This window comes from Nothoprocta perdicaria, unplaced genomic scaffold, assembly GCF_003342845.1.
Source record: "Nothoprocta perdicaria isolate Ctin4 unplaced genomic scaffold, notPer1 scaffold_56, whole genome shotgun sequence".
Lineage (NCBI taxonomy): Eukaryota > Metazoa > Chordata > Aves > Tinamiformes > Tinamidae > Nothoprocta > Nothoprocta perdicaria.
In genome coordinates this window covers 470,339-494,823 of record NW_020455821.1, presented here as the reverse complement: position 1 = coordinate 494,823, position 24,485 = coordinate 470,339, and the positions used below count along the sequence as shown (strand labels likewise).

Here is a 24,485-nt window from a genome sequence, read left to right as displayed (position 1 = left end):
TGGGGCCACACATCAGGATTCCAGCTGTACAACCCATCCTAAAAGCACTTTATCTGTTGATGTTAAAGTTGAAGGAAAGACAAGTTAATACTACTTGCTAAACCTCATACATTTTCCATAGTMGTCTCTACCAAGATGGACATAAACATACAGCTAAATTTTGCTCATGTATTGCTCATGTATTTGCTCACACATGCTTTACGAGCAGGTCTGTTTACTGAAACTACAGGTGTGCTGCAGTTAATTTATGAATTATGCGACAGAGTCAGTGTTCCTAGCAGGAAAAATTATTCCATACCAGAAAAACACCAGGTACAATTACTTAACACACCCATTTTTAAACAAGAAATAAAAAATATCTTATAGACAAAAAGTAAAATTTAATGGACAAGGAAAACCAATACTTGATAAGGTTTAGCAACATACATATTTGATTAGGTAGAATTTCAGTACCTCACATAAACTCTTACTGCTTCCAGTGGGAAAAAAAGACTTCTTTCCATTCTTTTCCAATCCTCCTCCAATATCATAAATACATCTAAAGTCTATAAATCAAGGTAGTCACTCTTTTTTTTCCCCCTCATGAAATAACATGAGTAGCCTTAACAAGTKCTCATTCAGTGATGAAAAATCACAGTAACTACAAATGCAAACAAAGGGAGAGAGATCTCCATTTTTATTTACCTGAAGCCAGACCAGTCAGTGTAACTACTAGCCATCCTGACCATGCATCATACAAACTTTTTGTCATCTCCCATGCTGACTCCTTCTTCCTGCTGTTAATCTGCAAAGACAAATCATAATCCATATTTGTATGTATGCATTCTTCTGACACAATCAGGAGGAAAACAACAAATATGGGATACAAACTGGATGACGCAAGCTGTGGGAAAACATCCCCCATCTCTAAACACTGTGAAGCACTGCTTCACACTGCTTCACAGTGTTTATAGGGATAACTGCTTTACCAAGATAATTCAGCTTGATTGTTCAGACATAGACTAACCGACAGAGGATAGGGAAATATACTTAAAGAAAAACAACAAMGTAGTAATATTTTTGTATTATTATAATGTAATATTTTTCTTCTTATTCTTAAGTGATTTTTTCTATGTTGAGTCTCAAATAAAAGACCAGAAGACCATTTTTAAGCAATATCTAATATTTAATAAATAAGCAATATTTAATATTTAATCAATAAGCAATATAAAAGAGTCAGGCTGGAAACAAACCATTCAAATTCACCACCTAATTCAAATTCAAAAATTGCTATTTCAAATATACTTATGTAAATATTCATTTTTGAATGAATATTCACATTTTGACTTAACAAGACACAAAATTGGGCAACAGCCTAATACTTCTAGTCAATTGTTACCAATAATAAAATACAATTCTGATAAACATTCATTCTTATTTTAGTCTCATTTAGTTTGTGAGTGTAGCTGAAATCTATGCATAATTCGTTTTATGATTAAGCTTTCACCATAAAAATGTATTCTATTCTTGTGATATTTTCATTACATAAAAGAAGAAAAAATTTACACATCCGACAGTTGCTTCCAGGAAGCTTATATTTACCATTTCAAAAGATGACAAAAATATAATAGTTATCCAGCCAACTATACCATACTGCATTGATTGTGTAGAGGGATTCATGTGCAGTATTCTGAGGCTTGAGATTCAGTATCATTCACTTCTCGCTATTCCTTTTGGTCAGTTAAAAAGACCTTGAGAGAACCATATCTTTACATCTCTAGAAGTGATTTTTCTTTTTAATGTTCTTAATCATTCTTAATGCTCTTCTTGCATTCATAACCTTTAAAAATTTCAAACAGCATAATCCCTCCTAAAATGTTATTAAGTTTCTAACATGAATGACAGTATCTAGTAGATTACTGAGTCACATAACTAAAGCCCAGTCCAAGAAAACACCCACTGCAAAACAAAATCATAAAGGTGAACAGAGCCTGAACTTTAAGGGTTTTGTGAATGAAGCAACAGAGGAAAAAAAAAGTTCTATGATGGGAAAATAGAAAGAACTTCYCATACTTACTGAAACTATTTTTTCCTTTAATGTATAGACAGGAGTGTATCTATATAGTTGTCTACACACACACTCCTATCAGCATAAGAGAAAATATGCAAGAAAAGGTACCACAAAAATTACGGTACTGCTCTAAACACATGTACATGGGAAAACAGTCTTAAATATAACTATATTGAAAAAAAGAGGAAAGCCCTCATTTTTAGGAAAAAAATAATCACCCTGTATTATATTACTGTTTGCTTTCCAGATAATACCATCACAATACTGCAGGGAGTAATGAAATGGGTCATCTTTTTTATAGCATTTGAGTAGTTCTATCTGATGCAAGTACTAACAAATCTTAAAGGACGAACATACTTATATGCTACTAAATCAGATCTTAATCCCAATATCAATAAAAAACCCTTCAAGTATTGTTATTTATCTCAAGTACCCGTCTATGCCTTTCTCTGTCTTTGCACTTCTCTCGAACCCAGTCAATGGTATGGAAATCATCATACGTTCCTACTCCAGGAATTGGTTCRTCCAGAAGGTCCAATAAATGTGTTGAACTGTTGATACTTCCTCCATTTGTCATTGTATAATGAGTTCCTGTGGCAGAGAAAAGATAGGAAACAGATTCTGTAATAAAATAATTAACTATTCTAATGATCTTAACCTTACTGCACATAAAATTTCCATGAGTAAYTAAGACACTTCCCATAACATGCATATGTCGAAATGCATTGCTCAATCAGACCCCAACAACCCCAACACTACTTGTAGCAACTATTACTGATCTTAAGTTTGCATCTGTGCCTTTGGGCTTTGACTCCTTAGGCTGTTTCAGCATTTTTTAACTTGCTTCCTTTCTTTCAAACTATTCTCTGTTAAGGTTAATAATAATAATAATAGAAACCATGAAGCCAGCCACAACAACCAACAATCTTGTTCAAAAAATGTACCACTTGTGTGTGTACTTCAGCAGTGTTCAAGGACTCTGCAACCCTGCAACTTGCTGCACAACACAGAAAAAGCACTGTACATACAACAGCACTTAAGTTTAAATAAGTAGTATGCTTTTAAAGTGAGTATCTCAGACTTCCCTACTGTMTGGTCAGGTCCACATCACTGAGCCCTGCAGGGCACAAACTCAATTCCYTGCAGAATATTAAATCAAAAAATATTTTCCAAATGCAAGCAGGCATTCAGGCCCCAAAAGAGATTAGAGCAAGTCCAAAGCAACACTGTCAAATAATTATAGGATGATACTGCGTGCCAAGTATCAGCTATTTTCCTCTACAAATCTATTCTTAAGGAGCCATATTATTTGCTAATTTAGACATAGGATAACCTAAGAAACTTCCTGAAGCAAAAGAAGAAAGTTTATTTTAAATGTGTCATATAGGAGTATCATCTTCAGCAGATAAGAAATTAATTTAAGGCTCTCCATGTGGCACATGAGCATTTTTTGTCAGAGCTGCAGGTTAAAGGGGGTTAAATTTGTACATTACTGTGCTCCATATTTCCATTAAACATGAACTAGCATACCAGTTAAAAGAGCAGGACTGCTCTGCATGAAGACTCTTGAGAAATTTCAACGCAACACAGCAAAAGATAAGAATGATTGATGCAACCTTGATGCAAGCTGTACTTAAAATTTAGTTTATGAACTACTATAGGAAAATTTGACTGTTAAAAAAGGCTTAAGTGCATGATTAGATACTGTGTTCACATCCTGTAAGATGCCAGTTATTTTTAAATATTCGTACCCTTGATTACCAATCTCTTACATGTTTATGCCAAACCTAAAAAGTGGTATCAACGAAAGATAATCAGCTCAGCTAAAAAGCATCAGTAAGCCAAATACTTTTTTTTTTCCAGGTAGCTCATAGAACACCCTTCAGTCATGACAAGTCACATTCTATATAAGGGAAATGCCTTGTACTATTATTTCCTTACTAGCTAGCTCCTTCACAACCAGCACACACAGCAACACCCACAACACTGTTTCTTTCAGTAACCAGACTAAGGAAGAAAAGGAAGAGGAGCATGGAAAACTACTTCGCAACTGATGGAGAATGCTTTGTATTTTCAAGCTTCCAATGTCATCACTTCCGTAACATCTTGTTTTATCAGCTCCTGCAGTAGCTTGTTTATAGTCCACAAATAAAATCTTTGGAATTGCTGCCAAGATACATGCAATGGTGGCACAGGTGGCACTGCCCCCCCCCCCGCCATCTACTTCTGCTGCAGTACTTGCTGCAAAGAAAATGTTTATATTGAGGTAATACACACAAAGCTTTAAAGAATGTGACTGTTTCCTGTTTAACTAACATGATCATTAAGGCAATAGCACATGGCACATGACACCAAGCTCCATCCTTTGAAGCCAAGGCCCAAGTGGCCATCAAGCTCAGTATTCCACTGGTTCAGATAGGCCCTGAGAAGGAATTTCATTGGACTCGCATCTGACCTGTCAGGCAGGGATGTATGGATATYTGGGGAGGAGGAACAACTTTTAGCTTATTTTTTGTTCTAAATACAGCTCCTTAGTGTTGTCAGAACCATTGGGGCTGATGTCAACCCATCCAAAAGTAAGCAGATGTCAACCCATCGAAAACGGGTGTAACTAATCTCCTTGCAAGTGCCACAAACACTCAACATTTCCATGTTCACTTTTTCCGTTTAAAAGTGCCTCGGGTTCCTACATTGCCAGTATCTGCTGGATGACACGACGGATAAACACACATGGCACACCATATTGGGTGCTGGAACGGAAGCATGTGATAGGAAGGAGGCACAGGACATGAGGCTGATTCCTTTGAATACAGAGCCCTCCTGAATGCCTTATGCTGCCGAGTAGATATTATCTTACACCAGGAGGAAAGAGGTCGCAGTGATACCCTGCATTATGTGCAGCAGCAAGGCTGCCCTGGAAAGGACCATGAAGTGAAGAGCTCTCTAATATCTGATGCCCACTGTGCAAAATATGTCAGGTAGCCAGCTGACAGTAATGACAGAAGACATTTTTCAGCCAGCACTGTGATCTATATGCACTGCACTGTTCTGAAAGAGGATTTAAAGAAAAAAACCAATGCAACAACATTTCTGTAAACTTTCACTTCCCTTCCTTCTCTTGCACTTCAACACCGCAAGAAGCTCTTTCACTTAAGTTAGCGATCCTCATCACATGCAGTAAGTATATGTGTTTGTGTATATATATAGTGCTTACACTATGTCATATTTAGAAGTCAATGCACATGAAACACAGGGCTAGCYGAGCATACAGCAGCTTACTTCACTTTCTGACAGCAAGGCGCTGTCTCTCAGAATGGGACAGGACAGGACAGCACCACAGGGCTGGTCTGACGAAGCTGCCCAGAGGTAAGGTCTCACTCCTCTCTTGCTCTCGTCCTTGCCATTTGCTCTCMCTCTCTGCCCTCACTCACCCAGCCACACTGTGCCACTCACCCACACTCATGCAGCTAAGCAGACCAAGCTAACAAGCAACAAAAATCTTTGCCATCCAAGACTGCAGTTACAGAACTGAAATCAAGCTATCGAGCTGTCAGAAAACAGAATGAGTGCAAGAGCAGGAACAGACAGAAGAAAAAGAGGAAAGGCAAATGAGATCTCCCCTTCCACAGCAACAAACTGTGGGACTAGGTCCTGACATATATAAATATGCTGCTCATAAACTTTAATTATGTCCTTTTTCTGCAAGCAGTTCAGATAATTTTACACAACTGTTAATATCCAATTGGCATACAGCAATATTCATTTCGCAAAGTGCAAAATTCCCTCAGAAGTGTATGTTTAAAATATTGCAGAGTTGTATATTCAACAGCAGACAAACAATGTCACTGAAGAAATCTATGGTAGAACAAGACCAGGACAATTTCTCAAAGCTAACTTGTTTACGAACTACTAAATACTAACTCTTACAGCTACAGTCTGCTGCTGCTCACATATTCTTTTCCAGACCCCACACAACTACACAGGACCCCATTTGGCTGGTGTCTTTCTGGCTGAGAGCAAAGCAAGGTGCTTTGCTTGTGCCACTTCAAGCAGCAGGCAAGGAGGCGGGGAGGAAGAGGAGGGCACTTCTGTGAGCAGAAACCAAGCTAAGCAGTTTACATGGAAGGCTGGGATAAGCCCTCCCTGACACAACCACCCAAACCTGCTGAGTGCTAAAATCAGCAGGAGCTGGAGCCCTCCAGAGGGCAGACACTAATCCAAGGCTTTGCTGCACACGTGTCCTTGGGTATTACGTGGCAAGGGGAACGCAAGCAGGGAAGCACCCTGTACACACACCATTAGGATCCTTCGTGCCTGCAACAAGGAATGTGTGTACAAAGAAGTCATGTTAGTGCCAGAACTTATTTTTAATCCCTATTCTGACCTCTAAATAAAGAGATGATCAATGAAAAAAAGGCAAAAATAATTGCCAGTTTATTCCAGTTTATCTGTAATCACTCAAGAGCAGGCCCTTGTCTTCGCCAAGGCAGAAATACTTTATAAGTTTCAGATTTGGAAGCGAACTATCCACATCAGGGCGCATTATTCACCATTGCTGCTGATGGGCGATTTGAGGCTTTGTGATCAAGCAACACTCTCCCCTTGGTGCGCAGCTAAGAAATCAGCTCGGCTCTTTCGTCAGCCTGCCTGAACTGCAAGGCTTACAAGCTTTAACTTGAAAGGTTTGCACTGACCTCTCAGCACTACAAACACTGATAGAGAATGACACATATATATATATATATATGGACGTTTCAGTATACACACACACACATTCCACACTGAAAATCAGTTGGCTAGTCTGATACCGCGAAAAACAGGAAGACTCAGAACAAGGTTCAACACAGAACAGAGAAAACAAAAAGCTTTACAGAAAACTTTTCATCGCTATTTCTTCTAACCAAAAAATCGAGGTTCAAAAATAACCTTCAAAAAGTAGGAGCTGATGGACTAAAGGAGTGCAGAGGAATAAATGACAGTTGACAGTAGTGCTGCCGTGTGAAAGAAAAGCCTCTGAAAGGTTATGTCCTCTGCAAACACATTTGAATTTAAGGGTAAGGCAGAGAGGAGGTTGAGTACTGCTTAATCATTACTTAATCATTACAGATTCTTAAAAGAACATGCAAGACAGACTATATCATCATTTATTTGGCTATGTAATATAACCAATATGAACTTCAGCTGCCTAAATGAATTGTGCGTGGTTCCCACACTACTAAATTTACAACTTAAACAAAATGGACAATACACAGTGAAGGAGACTAGAAAAAATATATATTGCATATAATTGAAAAAAACATAAACATAATTGAATAAATAATCTCGCTTCTGACAAACAATGACTAGGCTTTACCAGAGTCAGGACAATGGAAATTAAGATAATCAGATTTCTAAGCACTGCTGCTGTGTGTACGTAAGAGGTATTTACTTACTCTGTTTTGGAGGGCAAAGACAGGATGCAACAGAAATAATAATAATCCTAACATTATTATCCCAACAAGAACATAATCTTGGTTAGGTCATTAATCTAGTATCACCTATACTATTATATCTCAAAATATTTGACAAGTTGGAGAAGTACATGCCTAATATAGAACCTTATCAGTCATGCAGCCCATGCAGGCAGATAATTTATAGCTACCTAGCACAGACTGTGCTATATCCCACAGTACTTTCTGTTTATCAATCAAGTTAAATTCTTAACAAAAAAAATCAACAACAACAAGAACAAAAAAACCCACATCTTTATTCCCTTTTTATGCCAGGAGCCATAGAACCAAGTGCTGCAGACACTAAAAGACCTAGGAAAKCTAGCCAGATGCCCATAACATATAAAGCTCCATGTATGGTGGCTCCAGGTAACACCTTTTCTGAAAATACAATTCCAGGAGAATTTATGGCTACAGTCACCTTGGTTCCAATTCCTGGCCTGAACCCTAAAGCACAACATAGCCTGTAATTGGTCTAAAAATGAATTTTATTACTCTCCTCCTGGTACCAATAAAGTCTTCAGGGTCAAACTCTATTTCTGAGCATGTATATGCATCTAAGTACTTCAAAAGGTGAAAGATAAAAATTTCAACCTCTGATGGCTTCCAATTCACCTGCCAAGTCCGAAACATGAGCAAAATCATAAGGAGAAATAACAGCCTGAAACATAAAACTAAAAACTTTTACCTCTTAAAGGATGTGAACATGCTTAGCATGCACATGAGTCAAACTCTCCCCAGTATAATATTAAATATCCTCTGCCCCATAGCTTCTTGTAAAATGTGAGGGGAAGGGGGCTTCCCCAATGTTAATAGTATAATAAAAGCAACATGAACTGCACCTACATGCAATGATGAATCRTCCTTCAAATATACACAGCAAATAAAATGGAAAGCCTCACAAATGGTTTACTACAAGTAACTCACTGGTAAATCTGGTATGTCAGAAAGCTGAATGCTCTTTCCACATGATTTCCACACCTCCTCACCACCTACACAGTCACAGGTTATTAATGAAATACAGCATTTCATTAATTTCATTTGAGGTCCCATGCATGTAATAAATAAAAGTTGGTCACCATCTAGTGCTTGCTACTGGTTTAGATAGCTCAGCTACTATGTATGCACCGCTATCATTCACCTTTCAAATTTAAAAAGAAAAGAAAAGAAAAAGGTAAAATAAATGCTTATTAAAAAAAAAAAAGGAAGAGAAAATCTGAGTCAGTCTATATATCTGTGATTGGAAGACAATCAAGATAGATATTCTAGAAATATCAAATAGATGCAGATAGAAGAAAAACACAAAAATAAATGCAAAGTAAAAAATAATTGCACAATAGAAATGATCACCATTTGTTAACACAATATATTCCTGCACATAGTTTAGGATATAAAAATTCTTCTGAAAATGTGTAACATGTCAGTTACTTCTCAAAGATGCAAGGTCATAAACCAAATTGTTAAAGCTCTGAAGGAGAGGAAAACACTCAACTGATACCTGAGAATACAGCGAAGTGAACTACTCCTGTAGGTTTATTTCACTCTATCAAAAAGGATAAGAGGGTCTRGAATTATGAGATTTATACTATGCAAAGAGAAGCATCAGGCCTGAGCAAGTTAAAAGACCCATAGATAATATCTAAACTGTAAATCTGTATTTTTCCTAAGAGATGACTAACAGCATTAAAATTAACTTAATATATTTGAAATSTTTTTACTCAATGTTTTACAGCCTATTTGGAGTGAACAAATTAAAAAATCTTCCCAGTSAAAACCACTAGGTCGGAATTAATAAAAACATATAATACTTCATATCTCATTTCACCAATTATTAGTAAAGGTCAAATTAAAGCTTGATGACTCCMAATGAGTTAAATGGTTGTCTCATCATTGCTGAGACATGGCCATTGTGGTGAGCCACTGCACCCAATCAGTGCAAGGAAAGCTTTAATGTTATAATGCAGTTTTACAGAACATAGACATTATGCTGCAGGAGAAAAAATATCGGTATGTGACTTTAACGACTAAGATTGTTTTCTCTAAGTATTTTGATTTTTTCTTCTCATTTGTTCTTACAATGCTCTTAAGTCTATATATAAAAATGCTGAGTATACTTTTAGATATCCACATATCCACAGAAAGATCCACAGAAAGAAATATCAAGAAATTATTTCAAATTTCTAGTTTTGTCTGTCAGGATCTTAGCCTTATTTTGATAGTGAGATGATCAGAACCTGGATTATTTTGGTCCTGTAAATGAGCAAGTTTTGATAAAACCTGTGGCACACACTTTACCATCTGCAGACTCAAATTTCTTATGAGTCATACACACTTGAGAAATTAAGCTTTACAAGAGAAAATGGTAATATTAAAAAATAATAAAAAAATSTAAGCTCAAACCACCAATAATACTCTTTTGAAATACCATATAAAAATATAGCAAATCTTAACAGAATTCAATAAAACCAGGAGAGGAAAAGAAAAGTCATTAGGAATTTTCTTACTGGCTGCAACTGACATCGTCACAACATGACTAGCTAGTCCGGAACCCTGGACTGTTTTCATTACAGTATTTGGAAACYCTCCATTTAAAAGTAACCGTCTGACATGCTGGACACCATTTTTCACCACAAGCATCTTTACTTTTTGTGTTTTATAATCAACTAAAGCGTGCAATGAACTCAATTTCCATGACAAAATATTATTTGAAAAGTTAGAAGGTAAAATAATGCTGTTGTGTAGTCCTCATCTATATATCTTTTCTGCAGATGACATTATCTCATGTCTGGTAATCAGGATGTAGATATGTAGCCAACCTCTTTTCCCACCCATTTGAAAAACAGTAAAAAAAAAAAAAAGCAACAAAATCATACCTTGTACATGCTTAAGAAAATGCTATTCTCAATTTATCAGAAGTAATTTTTAAATCTCCCTTGGAAAATTAGCCTGCACCTGCTCCACAGTAATGATCTGGGCAGAGAACACCATGATCAAGAAGTACTGTATAGTATAGAACTTGCTGGCTTGAAAATACTCTAAGCCATATTATAACTTGTTGACATTCTTGGCATATGCAGCTAAACACTAAGAATTAAAAAGACAACGCGACTTGTTTATGCAGTGAACTAAAGCACAGATGACAGTGCTAGATAAACATAAATATGATAAATACAGAAATAAAAACGTACAGGAAAAGATGAAATGAATAAAGGAGTTTAATAGTGTCCAGAGAGAATAAAAATCTACTCATTTTATTTAAATAATTTTAAACCATCCCCTTTCTAATGTAGTCATCAGCAGACATAAATGTTGATAACTCATTTTAYATGAGACAACTTAAAACTCAAGTGAGAAATGATACCATTTACCCTTAACGAAAAGGCTTAACTCCAACCAATACAATAACAAGGCAGGTCCTCAGAATACGAGAGCACAATCTTAATTTATTTCTAAGAAACTACCTTCAATAGAAAAACTTTGTTTATATAACATTCTAATTTTTTGCAAGATATAACTTGCAACCTTAAAAGAGGATTTTTTTTTAAATCAATACCAGAGCCAGTAGGTATTTTTTGCTATAAATTTGCTTCCCTGCAAGAAAGGAGTAGAGAGCCCATCCCAAAGCTCCGATTTCTTAAGAGCTCACCAGTGCGGGCTTAACTAAACATTACAACCGCACAGAGCTTTTCCTTTGTATCGCAAGGACGTCGACGACGACGTAAGCCCAGAAAACACGTTTGGAGAGCTCAGCGCTAGGCAGAAGCATTATTTCTGTTCGGGGTAGGGGCAGGTACGAGAGCCGCCTCGAGCAGGCGCGCGCTCGGCCACGAGCACGGCGCGGGGCCGCCAAGCACCGAGGGGCGGCTGCCGCATACGGAAGATGGAGGCAGGGGCTGGCGCGGGCTGAGGGGAGCGCGCGAAGCCGCCCGCGGCAGCAGGAGGCGGCCCGGGGCGCCGCGCGCGGCCGCGCTACCTCGCTTGTGCAGCTCCCGCAGCGGGATGCCGTCTCCGCCGCCGTCGTACGGCGAGTAGGGGTCCGCCGAGGCCTCCATGGCTGCGGCGCCGCTTACACAACGGCCGCGGACGCGCCGGCGGCGCCCGGGGCCGCGGCCATGTTGGCGCGGGGCCGCGCTGCGCGCCGCCGCCTCGGCGCGGCCCCGCGTGACGTCACCAAAGGGGAGCCGCTGCCCAGCGGTTGCCGGGGCTACATCGGGGGGGGGAGGGGCGCGCGCACGCGGCGCCGCGGGGGCGCGCCCGGGGCCTGGCGGGGGCAGCGCTCCTCGTTGCGGGCTCCCTGAGCGCGCGAGTGGCAAAATGCACAAAATGCCCTTTAGTTTTAATTCCAAACAGCAGAATTATTAGCAAGGCAGGAAGGACTATGAACCCTGCTAAGAGAAGAACTGCTCAGCTCCAAGTGCCCACTTTCACCTCCACATTCAAATACTGTTCCTCTAGAGAAACTCACAGACAACGATTTTCATTTTCAAAGACATCCACTTCTTAATTTCCGAGTATGTCCTTAAAGAAGTTACTACCTTGATATATCAATAAAAATTTTGCAAACTGAGTGCTATTAAATGATTTTGTTGATTACTGAGGGCATAAAGTAATACTAACTTTATTTCACAGACATGTTAGGAACTTAAAAATACAGTTCTCTTAAAACATTCTCAAAATGCTGGTATAGAGTCTGTATTTCTAAAGATATAAAAACAGAAAACAAAGCAGAATCGAAAAGGAGAGACTTGTAGCAACCTAGCAAAAGCAAAAACACCAAAACAAAAACTTTGAAGACCATCTTATCTCCCAAACAAGCACAACCTTGGAGACTCAGGTGTTCAAATACAAAACACTGCTGTCAGAGAACTCTCCATTTGCTGTCATCTCTACAGAAAAGTTTTCTGATAAGAAACCTCCTACAACCACCTCTTCAACAAGGGCAACTTAATTCTCAAAGTTCTGAATGCCCCAAATTGGCCTGATTTTCAGCACCAGCATTCTCACCATTCAGTTTTCCATCTGAGAATCAAGGATCTAATCTGACATCTCAAACAGTGAGACATACCTAAACAAGCTCACTCTCTCAAAACAAACAAAAAACAGGAGATAATATTATGAATTCAATTCCAAATTTGAGAAAATACAAAAATACGACTTGAAGAACTTAGGTAGCAGTTTATAAGACTGCTGCTTATTTAAGACTTCCATAAGGTTTCCCAAAGCCTGGAATCTCTGAAAATTATTACAGCAGAGAAATGGTTAATCTCAGCTTGTTCATTGGACTATACCACAAGATTTCTACTGAAGTAGGACCCAGACTGCTATCAAAAAGATCAGATATTTAGCTAGCTGGAAGGCATATCTGATGAACTTTAGGTATGCAGTAAAACAATGACAAAGTTTGCAATGTAAAACACAYAAAACCTTCACATTCACCGCATAAAATTTCAAGAGCCAACCCAATATTCAATAGCTCCTCCTATTCAATAGGATTTCAATAGCTCCTCCGAGGTTACTGCTTATAGACTGGCTGCCAAATAGTCCTTTCTTTGTGTAGCCTTGAGAAGGCGCACGGTTCATTTTCCCTTCTCAATCACCAGCCGCCTGTGTGTTCTCCTTGTTCCCGGCCACCACGCACTGCTCTCCCTGCCCTGCAACACAATGCAGGGGTTTTGCTTTGCTGCTCTCTCCTCTACTTCCTTCTTTTCTTTCTCCCTTCTTTCTTTTTCATGAGAAAGACACTATGCACACTAACCTGACCTACGCCAGTCTTATTTTTTTAAACCATTAGGCACCTACAACTTAATTTTTCCAAACTACTCTTGTATTTTTTCCCCCTATTTGGTTTGAAATAATATCCGATTTGAATTCGGTTTGGAAATTTTATATCTTCAGAAGATCAGCTAATTCTATTGTATAAGTCTTACAAATTCCAAAACTGCAGCTATTGAAATGGCAYATCTTGTTAAGCAGTAATTATGAACGCTTGCCATAAGGCATTAGCCTAGATTTACAACATCCTTATTTTATATAACCAAAAACCACTTAACATGGCTAATTTTTGTATTTAGTGCATAGAATAGWTCCTAAGTAAACAGCAGGCTTATACAATAACTTGCTTTCAAGGAGCTTTCATCAACATGGTTATACATTGAAGGCCTGAATCCCAGAAATCCTCCATGCCCAAGCAACTTTATACATCTGAATGACTCCATTGTTATCTAAAGGAGCACGCTGCCACTCATGTGGCTCAGGTTCATATATCTTCACAGAAAAGAGCCTTAAATCTATTGCTCTGGAAATGTCACAATGTATTTGGGTGACACCTTTAAAGTATACCGAGAATGAAGAATCCTTAACCCTCCTCCACATCTTGTTTTTTTTTTTTCTTCTTCAGGAAGAGGGAGATACAACACTTGAAAGAACAAGTCAGGGGTTACACAAATCAGATAAACACTGAAAGCAGGAAGAGCCAGTGAAAACTGTTTTGAGGTGCTACAGGAACAGAGCAAACACAGTAAGAGGAAGGGCAGCATCACATGGGTGCTTCAGGCCGCTTATGCTAAGCTGTAAGAGAGAAGCTTAATTATGAAATGCTCTTYAAGTATTTTACATGTAAAAACTAGGTTTAAATAAGAGTCAAGCGCTTTGTTCCATTTAAAACAAACACATTCTCTCAGTATCCTCAATTACTCAGCTTATTCTGATCAGAGAATATATAATTTCACTGCAACAGATAAAGAAAATTAAAATTTGGGCCTGTTATRAAATTCCAAATGTAAAACTCAGGATGCTGAATGATCTCATTAAAGCAAAAATGCATGCCAAAAACTTGTCAGATAATTATAAATGATGAAGTGTGACTGATGCAAAAGATTTCAGTGACTCTTAACTGCCATTCTTTTTGGTATTATTATTCAAAACCAAAGCTTCTCCTTCAGCAGAGCTAAAGGATAATATTCTCTTCAAAATGCTACATATCACAGCTCTCAAGAAAGGTTATCATCTCCAACTGTTCTCCAAATAATTTAACCCACATTCACCCTCAGCTGCAGGTTCGATCTAGAAGCACCCGCTTTGAATACAGTGCCTCAAGGACACACCTTCTCAGAACCTCTGGTTTCTATTCCAGCTTTGTTCATCGCCCTCTTCTCTAATCTCTTCTTCCATTTACCCTTTTCTCAGCCCAAACAGCCGAACTAACTCCATACTAATTCCATCCCCAGACTGACTCATCTTACTTGACTCAGGTCATGGTGCATTTGTTCTTGGAACCCCTGTGGTCTCACTTGGCCTGCTCCGAATAAACTCATGCAACTTTGTGTGGGCTGCACAGTGCARGCGGGAGAACTGTTAAAGTTGACAGAAGAATCACTAACCCTGCTCCTGTCAGTTCTGGTGTCCAGACCTGGACTGGGAAGAAATAACCTCTCAGATACCATGATTATTAGAACAGTCACATATTGCTTCCAATCAGAGAACAGTAAAGATTTTGTTTCGCTGAAGTCTTAAATAAGGGGGTCCAAAACTTAATATACACTCAGGAATGAGCATTAAAGTCCATTCATAACATGTTCCACAGAACATGTAAGTTTAGGCAGATGGAGTATTAACAAGAGTATTTATCCCTCATCCAGAGGAATATATTTAGCATCAAGACAGGCAGAAAGCTTTATTCTATTTGCATTTTATTATACAGAAACAATTTATCTCTTCTCAATCACTATTTTTTTTTCCCTTCACAATCATTTATTCCCTCACCAACTTAATGCTGTTCACAACTATTTCACCCAGCCAAGAACGCTATTTCAGGATCCAGCCCAATATGCTTGCTTCCTGACTGGTCAACTTCAAGATCTTGAATTATATTTTTATATAATATCCCCATGGTTTCCTTTACCCACTGGCCTCCAGACAGAGAAGTTGATAATTCAGGTCAGACCCAGGCAGCAAACAATGCAGCAGAACAGGACACAGAGCCACAAGCAGGTTGTGCAATCAGCCCTGAGGCCGCCCGGCTTCCTCCCACAGGGTACTTGAACCTTCTCTGCATATCGCAGAGAYAGGCAAAACTGCAGGGCGGGAGCAGCCGGAAACAGACACGAACAGAGAAATAATGGAAACACGGCACAGCTGAACAGGTAAGGCCAAAAAGAAATCAAACAGAACCCCCAAACAAATGTGTAAAACAAAAGCCCKGTCACACTAAGCCTTTGGTCCCTAAGGCCCCTTCTAACATTCCAGTTCAAAAAAAGCAGCCAGGACTGCCCCCTTTGGGCTACTCTCCTATCACTTGTCTCAGRTTGCCCAGTTTGCTTTTCTGGACCTACACACTGGTGATACTGGAAAAAAAAAAAATCTTGAGACCATCTAGGACCATATTAACAATTCTAAGGGTTTGGAGACTGTCTCTTTTAAATTAGACAGCTTTCTTTTCCATTAAAATAAGGACAATTTGCTTTTATCATTCTTATATCGCAAGGATTTCTGAAGAGCAGCAGTTCTCTTGTCTGTATAGATAGGGACAAGCTGTTTTTGCTGATTCACCAAGAGCCTCTTAAATGTTTCCTCTTTTCTTTCTCTCTTTCTCTCCTGGCCCTCTCTTACAGGGCAGGCTTTTACCCAGGAAGCTCTGCTCAATTTCACCTGCTGTCTTGAGCAAGTGTCCTTTCCTTCTCCAATTGTTGAAACTGTTGAAATTGTTRCAATATTACCTTAACAGCACAAAAGGGGATTTGGCCTCCCAACCAGGAAGTGATCCTAGCTCACTCAGCAGCTTTGTTGAAGTTTATTTCCCCCTCTTCAGCAGTACAAAGCTGCTACGAGCACTGTGTTCGTCTCTTAAAACCCATTTCCTTCCAAATGTGTTTATCTGCTAGATTGCCCATATTCTCAGCTCACGGATTTTTATTTTGACCAGGATTTCCAACTTCCCATTCAAAGTACATGCAGAAAGTAAACATAGAGCATCAGAAGCTGTGCAATCCATAGATTTTACTTTCTATCTTCAACACCAAGTCTTCCACTAACTGCATGAACAGTGCCAACAGCAAATCTGAATTTTGTTAATATGTAGTAATAGAATATTTTAATACTACATATTTGACTCCAGGAAAATACAGGCTCAGTACAAGTTGCAGTCAGAATAAAATATAAYTAGTGTTAGAAGTGTTTACAAAAGTACTTCCATGCTACACGCATATCTCAGATGCTGTGTGAATATCTGATCCCTCCTTTCAAGCTCAAATATAAATAAGCCTATGAAGAGGCTCAGAAAGAGGCAGTAAACATGATCCAAAGCATGAGATGGCTGCAAGGTCCAAGTGAGCAAACTAGAACTCCTTAATCTGGAGAAGAGGTAACTGAGAGTAACTGAGAAGTTTGTAAGCAGAAATCGTTTTTCACCTTCTGCTCACCTAAGAGACCAGTGTTTGTCTGACATCCCTTTATATAAGTTACTGCTTTATAGGACCAAGACCACTGCAAAGGAAAAAAACACTGGAAAGGACAACAAACCTTTGCRAAAAGGAGCATGTGCTATATATACATACAATGAAACATAAACTATAAATAGTATAAATACTTCACACTTGTGATTAATAAATCTACTTATTGATTTGCTCAAATTAAACAAAACACTGCCCTGAAGTAGTCCTTCTGGTGAGAAGATTTTAATGGATGATTCTTCCCTCTCTCCTCTTCAGTCAGACTATCCGCTTCTACAGTGACAGTACTATGCTACCTATGTGCTGATCCCCTTTCATTTCTACACACACATAACCAATCCATGATAGGCTTTACCAGAACATGTCTATTCGGCAAGACAATCAAGTCATCCTAGTTTCAGGTTATGCTATTCTGGTTTCACATTAACAGGAGCTCATTTCAGTAAGCTCGTATTACCCTCTTAAAAACCCATACACCAGCAGAAGGCTTCTCCACGGCTGCGGCTATCTACAAAAAGTAGTAGTTACATATTTACATCGTTATAAGGGCGAGTGATGAAAAGCCCAGGTGCCAGCCTAATGTGTAGGCCTGTGTCAGCCTGGCAGCTTTTTGGCAAGGCTTTGGCTATTACAGCTGTTCTCAGCAGTATTTATAACTGGTTATACATCCCAAATAAAAGGGGATGATTTTTCCAAACAAAACGTGGCTAAGGTGTTGGAGGCTGTTGCAAATCCTAGAAACAGTTTCAAAAATAAGTCTAGGGAAGAAAAAATCCACTGAGAAGGACCAAAACAACAACAAAAACAACATAGAAAACAGAACTCATTTCAGAAAGGCCCTGAGCCATGGAAGTGCTCAGAGGAACTACCTGACCTGTACTTAAGCGCTGACCTGTGGTCATTGTCAGAGRCAGGATACTGAGCTAAATGAATCTGTGGGTTGGCTCCGTATAGCTGCTCTTACATTCCAGCGATGTGGCGATAGTCTTTCCCATAACACCACCTCTGTTTAATTCAAATGGATGAGCAGCTTTCACTTGAAAATAGATTAACTGGTAAGGATGAACATTCTCAAAGACAGAAAGCAGAGCACAGCCTCAATACCAATTTGGTTAAAAACAACCCATATACTTTTGCTGATTTAAGAGAACAAAGCAAGCAAACAAACAAAAAAACTGTTAAAGCTGTAGAGGAAATTCTTAACAATGATTCGCTGCTCGTATTAGACTAAGTGATTTTAGTATGCACTTCAGCTTTTGTGTTTCTATGTATCTACATACACATCATCACATTTCCTCTGTTTTCATTCCTTCATCCTGCACTATTCACAAAGCATGTGTGGGAGAAAGAGAAAACTGATGCTGCTGTTACCCTAGGCTGGCAAGTGCGTAATAACTCCCAGCAGCATCCTTTGACAAAGCCCTGCAACGAACTGCAAAACACAACTGACAGCATTATATAMCATCAGAAAGATGCAAAGAGTAAACTACTAGTACTATGATTCACCTCCTGATGGAGCATCTGGCTGGCAGCACATACACTTCTSTGCTCTGGAAGATGACAAAAGTCTAATTGGGTAAACATGACTTCTCTGGGAAKGTGAAATTATCCAAGGGCCGGTAGYAGAAATGAATTTTAAAACTAAAGAAAATCTCGCATCCCGTAAGAAATCTTCAAGAACTGACTATGGTATTTGTGAGAAATCTAAAACTGTCAATATTTGTTTTAAAACACTTATCAGAACAGGAAACTAATTAGTTACTATAAACTTTACATCCTATAAACTTTACATACAACAATCATAATTCCTGTCATTTGAAGCATAATGCTACACCAATGCAATTATAACCTGAAGGCACAGACTAATGCTGAAAATCACTATACCACTAAAGCTATTCCACTGTTCAACAACATCAAACAAATATTCAACATTATCATTCCCTTTTAAACTACTTCAACAAAAATCAGCACMGTGATCTACAAAAGAGTTTGTTATGGAAGCTAGGCCAGACCACTTGCCTCTGACAACATGCATCCCCCAGCACTCCCTCAGCTAACTGAAGTTAGCTGCAACTACTGTTTTAGCTAGATACAACAGCGTAAACTGATATGCAGTTCAATGCACAGCTGTTGCAATTTGTCCAAAATGAAAATGCTATGATTTTAAAAAAAAAAAGACCACAGGATACACTGTATTTCATCACCAAAACCTTACAGATCAACTGCTAGATGACATCCAAGTTCAAGAAAACAATCATCATAAAGCACGTAAGACAGAATATATTTATTTCAACAAACACCTTAGACTCTTTCTCACTCAATAATGGGAAGGGCATAACTAAGATAAACCTTTTCTCCATCAGCCCCAAATTCTTCCAGACAAATTGTTGCTCTGCCAGGAATTTTGAAATCCTGCAGGGAAGAACCTTGGCAATTATCCCAGTTAGCCATGTAAATGTAACATGTAACAACTTGTGTTCCCAACAGATGGTCAAAATTAACTTATTACAAATAAATAAAGGAGAAAAATGTGTTTTTACTTTGTCAAATGTCATGTGTTTAGCTATATCAGTACTATGGAGCACAGGCAAAATATCTGTAGGTCTAAGTAGAACTCAGGGAGAAAGAGTTAATTGTAATTATTTTCCTGAATCTGATAATTTAATTACTCAAACAGACCAGCTGTGCCTCATGCTTCCTCTGTGATCTGGGCAATCATATTATCTCATTATTGCATTTTGAACATATGCATTTACTGGAAAAAAGCAAAATAAGTCCTTTAATGCAATATTACTAACTTAAAGCAAGTATGACTAACTTAAAACTTAGGAAAGAGATCTGTTGAACTATCATAACATTTGTTCAACCAATCTTCTATACCACCTTTTTTTAAAATTCAAGGCCAAACCAAACTATTAYACATGATACACAGGTACTTAGCTATAGCTGACATGAACAGTGTACTAACAGGAAGAATCTATTAAATTTCCTTGCGTGAAAAGATAAGAGGAAGTTTTGACTTCTGTAGGAAATTTAAATTATTTTATTCTTCACTTTGTGTCTATCTTCAAATTCAATATCTGCCTTTATAGGCTATAATAACAAAATGGAAACAGGCATACACACGGAAGGACAGTCACATGCTGTTACAAGAGATAGCTAAAAACATCTAGATCTTTCTTGAGCAATTAAACTTATTTTTATGAGATAAATATTTCTTGATTATACAGAAAAACCTGCATTTACTCTTCCTCTAATAATGCCATATTAGTTGATTATCTATCTTTAGCATTATTACTTGCCCCCCTAAGGCCCTCAAAGTGGATTGTTTTGGTGTTTTCATCTTAGTTTAGGTAAAGGCTCCCATACATGTGCAAAGCAAGGGCAGCCTAGGATAGCTGCAGTGTTTCGCACTACCACCCACCAACTTCTCTCATTCTTATTTTCAGTGGAGCTGTTACCACTGTAAGGAAACACTAGGAGTTACTGCAGCAGCTCTTAAATTACCAATTTACAGGCTGTCACATTAAGGTTAACCATCACAGAGCCTGTGTTAACACCATATGACAGCCTGTAAAGTGTCTCCTCTCTGAAGTCACAGCACAAGCAACTGTGCTCCTCCTCCAACCAGGAGGAAGGATCACTACAGGTATCAAAAAGAAAGTCAAGCTCATTCACGAATTAGGCTCTCACAGATGCCAAGTGCATTTTGAGATGTAGACACCAGCAGTATTATTAGCAATAGAAATGATTTGCAAATAAATGAAGTAATCATCTAATTTCTGGCCGTGCCTTAAAGAATTTGCAGACTGATAACATCACCAAAATCCACATTCCACTGAGTTGCCTCATTAAAACAAAAAAGGTGAGAAATGAATCAATCGTCTTGTATCTCAAGTAAATGACCCTCAAATGTGACCAAAACTCTGCAAAATCTCATGAGTTATTTGATCTCTCACAGCTTTGCCTTACCAGTTGGCCGAGATTGATATTAGAGGAAAAAAAGTAACATGAAAGGTTTGCTACAAACTTAAGGTCCAGTCAGCGGCCAGGAACAGAATCTAATTGAGACAGCCAATGTGAAGGCTACACTGCAAGTGCAGGTAAGAGATGCTGCCTTCCAAATCATATTTATCAATTAAAAATACATCTTGATAATGTATTTCCATTGTAGAAACTCCACTTCCACTTAGAATTCCTTTTTTTTTTCCTCTCTCTCTCTCTCTCCTTTCTCTCTTTGTTAAAGTGAAGGAACACAATGAGCTCATCAAGTGCACCCATTTTTAATTAAATAGCTAGACTCTACAAAATGTCARTCAATAAATATTAGTTTATCTGAACTATTAAACAACTGGGAACTCCTCAGTGGCAAACATAACATGTTTAGTTTAGCAAAAAGCAGAGCAAACATTCTAAAACTAAGCATATTGATAAACCATAATGAAAAAGATCAACACAGAACCCACATACCGAAGTACATACTGTTAAGATATCCACTATCTACAGAGAGGCACGTATTTCTGCTTATCTATTTAATGGGACCTCAAGTTCTCATTAAATAGCTGCTCAACAAGGAAGAACATTAAATTGATTACTACAAGCACATTACCTTTGACAAGCAACAAAAGCATGTTTTGATCAAAATCGAAAGGCCTTCTAGGCAGGGCTATGGGTGCAAGCCATTCAAGACTACACCTTCACAGTAATTTAGTTCTTTAGCATTTTAAAACATAGTAGGCTTAAGGAATAACTGCTCAAAGTCTGAAAGTTATGCATAGAAAAAAGCAACTGGAGCATAGCTCTCCAGTAGCACCGCAGCACTACCATGCTGGTTCTCCAGAATCCCTGCCCTGCCTACTGAAATGAATAGACCTGGTCTGTTAACTAACAGCCCTATGAATGAGGAGGGAGACCACAACTACTTTGGAAACTGTTCAGGGTTATTGCTTTCTCTGCATAATCCCTAYGTGAATTTTATGATTTATTTTTCATTAGCTAAAATCAAAAGGTTTATTCCCATCATTCCTCCTCATTACATTGACTTGATTATTTTAAATCCATAATTCCATACCAGAGAGCCGTAAATTCTGACACTCCACTGTCAACAGTGTATCTAGTCTGTACACACTCACATCTGTGCTCTAAGTTCATCAGTGCTCCAAGTTTATTTGCTGCAGTTACGCTGTTTTGAATTTCACCGCATTGCTTCCACAATCATTTTAAGTTCAGGTATTGAACAGTAACACGCTACTGCTACATCGCACAGGTTGCTAAGAAACCAGGCTCAACTACTTACAAACATAAAAGACTTAAACACACTGAAAACTATATGTCTAAATAGGACTCCCRGTTTTAGCAATGTTCATCAGCTGAAGCACAGAGCTAGGCTTAATGTAATTCTGTGCATTCATATAACACTGGAAGTAATGACCTAAAGAGAATTTTAGTATCTGCCCCAAAGAAATAAAAAAAGACTTCTAACAGACAGTTTTTTTCTTTTCAAGAATCCTGCTCCAGCTAAGAAACACCAAGTGATGGCAGAATAGCCATCCTTCTACTTAGCAGAAAGTTTATCACTTGCCAGAAGTAAGGTAGCACCTGCCTCATTGAGAGGTCACCGTGCTCAGCAAGCAGACTGGAAAATTCTCAGTCATTGTCAGTTTTAAAGCATCTCTCTTCAAGGCAGATTTGTCAAAGAAAAGCTTTTATTAGGAAAACGGGGTAGTTTTGTTCTTAACAGCAATACACATATCTCCTTCTCCTCCCCAAGAAATTTTTATAAGCCCAAAGCATCAAAATAGCATTAACTTACCAACTGATGCATCACCGTCCAAGAGATTGTCATCTTCAGAGGTCTGGAAGTCCATAATGACACCTGCCCCATCTAAAAGCTCTTCATCGCTGCTTGCGCTAGTTATACTATTGTAGCTGTTTCGATAGTAGCCTCTATGAAACAACTGCTCAGACTCCATTTAGCTGCTTTATAACCTAAAAAAGGAAATTGTGAGTTATTTTCTATTTGAAAATGCACAAAAGACTGAGAATCTCATCTCAAATAAGAGTAAAAGCACGCAATGTATTTTAATTTCATTAAAAGTATATAAATATATTTACAATTTAAAACATACTCTTTAAATAAATTTCTTCCATTAAGAAGAATTTTAAAATAAGGAATAATCTTCTGTCACTTTTCAAGCACTGGTAACTCCTTCTTAATTAACATTCAGGAAAGTGTCACATTGTCCTATGAAGAAGCATATCCTATTGGAAAATACAGCGGCTTATATGCAGAAGCAATGGCTGTATCTCCATTTCAGTCCCAATATACCAGATCATGATCTGTAGTTTATTCAGAAACTGTACATGGATCTGTTCAACAGGTATAACTTGTGCACAGTTTTCGGTATTTCGAGTAATTGAGTATCTAGAAAAAAAATCCATTCCCTCCTTCCCAACCAAGTCTGTTGACAAACAGTTCAACAATTTCACTACTATGTTCCAACAAGGTCCTATTAACATCTTGCTGTCTGTATCAGTTGCTACTCTAAATGAAAGTCTCAATCACATAGCTAAAATGGGAAATCCGGACTTCCTAGAATAATCCCGGTGTTTCCAGTCACTGTCCGCAGTGTCTGTCATCATCTACCTGTTGCACACAACAAAAAATGGTGTTCCAGGCATTAAGCTTAGAGTGAGTCATCTTGCTTGAGGAAAGTGGTAACAAATTCAGGCCCCAAGACTGCTGCTATTTTGTGGCCAAGCCCAGGCCTCCAGCCTCAAAATTCAAACTACCTAAAGAACTCTTGGACAGCATTTATAAAGTAAGTAAAAGCAAGTCTGCATCTACAGACAAAAGCAAAGCTCCCAAAAGCAATTACTTGAGCTCAGTGAGAATTGATTCTGTAGTGTGAAGAGATGCAAATCAAGGAGACATTAGCAGTGAATWCCATAATGAACACTTCATTAAGATGCATATTGAAGGTGGGGCTAAAGCTTCCTTAACCCTTAAAGTATTATACCAAATTTGGAAGCTATCTTGTAATTTTGGGGAGAAATATTTACTATAATATGATGGAAGACTGTAAATATTTCTTTTTTTAAAAAGGTGCTGTATTGTTTTCTTTACATTAAACTTTACAACTTTGGTTCATTTTGGTACAGACCTGCTAGGCTGAATAAGAAATCTCCCTTTGGAAATCTCCCTTCTAAGTCCATTAAATGAGAAATGCCTTTGCCGTGAATTACAGATATTACCTCTTCCAATATTTGATTTAACACTTTTGACCTAATGGAATAGAAACAAAGAGAAAAAAATTAACTAATCCATGAGGAAATGCCTAAGATTTCCTCATGGATTAGACAAAGACAGACAGAGCCTACAGATTTTATAGAGCCAGATCAACTGTACTGTGAAGAAGCTCTCTATTACTGCAGCACAAACATGATCCCATGAGCCAACTCCTGGGGCACTCACGTGCTTCTGGTTACGTGACACAACGT

General features: G+C 38.3%; 1 protein-coding gene across 4 annotated transcripts in view; it reads right to left on the bottom strand.

Moving 5' to 3' along the window:
* Positions 1 to 24,485, bottom strand: part of CLCN3 (chloride voltage-gated channel 3) — a 53,319-nt gene that overhangs the window by 19,747 nt on the left and 9,087 nt on the right. For 2 of the 4 annotated variants that reach the window (XM_026048644.1, XM_026048646.1), the window contains exons 2-4: positions 22,798 to 22,973; positions 2,484 to 2,641; positions 685 to 784 (exon numbers count right to left, since the gene is read on the bottom strand). In XM_026048644.1, the coding sequence (XP_025904429.1) occupies positions 685 to 784; positions 2,484 to 2,641; positions 22,798 to 22,957 (418 nt within the window). In that variant the 5' untranslated portion in view covers positions 22,958 to 22,973. Of the gene's footprint in view, positions 1 to 684; positions 785 to 2,483; positions 2,642 to 11,512; positions 11,628 to 22,797; positions 22,974 to 24,485 lie in introns of those variants that run through there. The other 2 variants (XM_026048645.1, XM_026048647.1) reach the window with 1 other exon arrangement.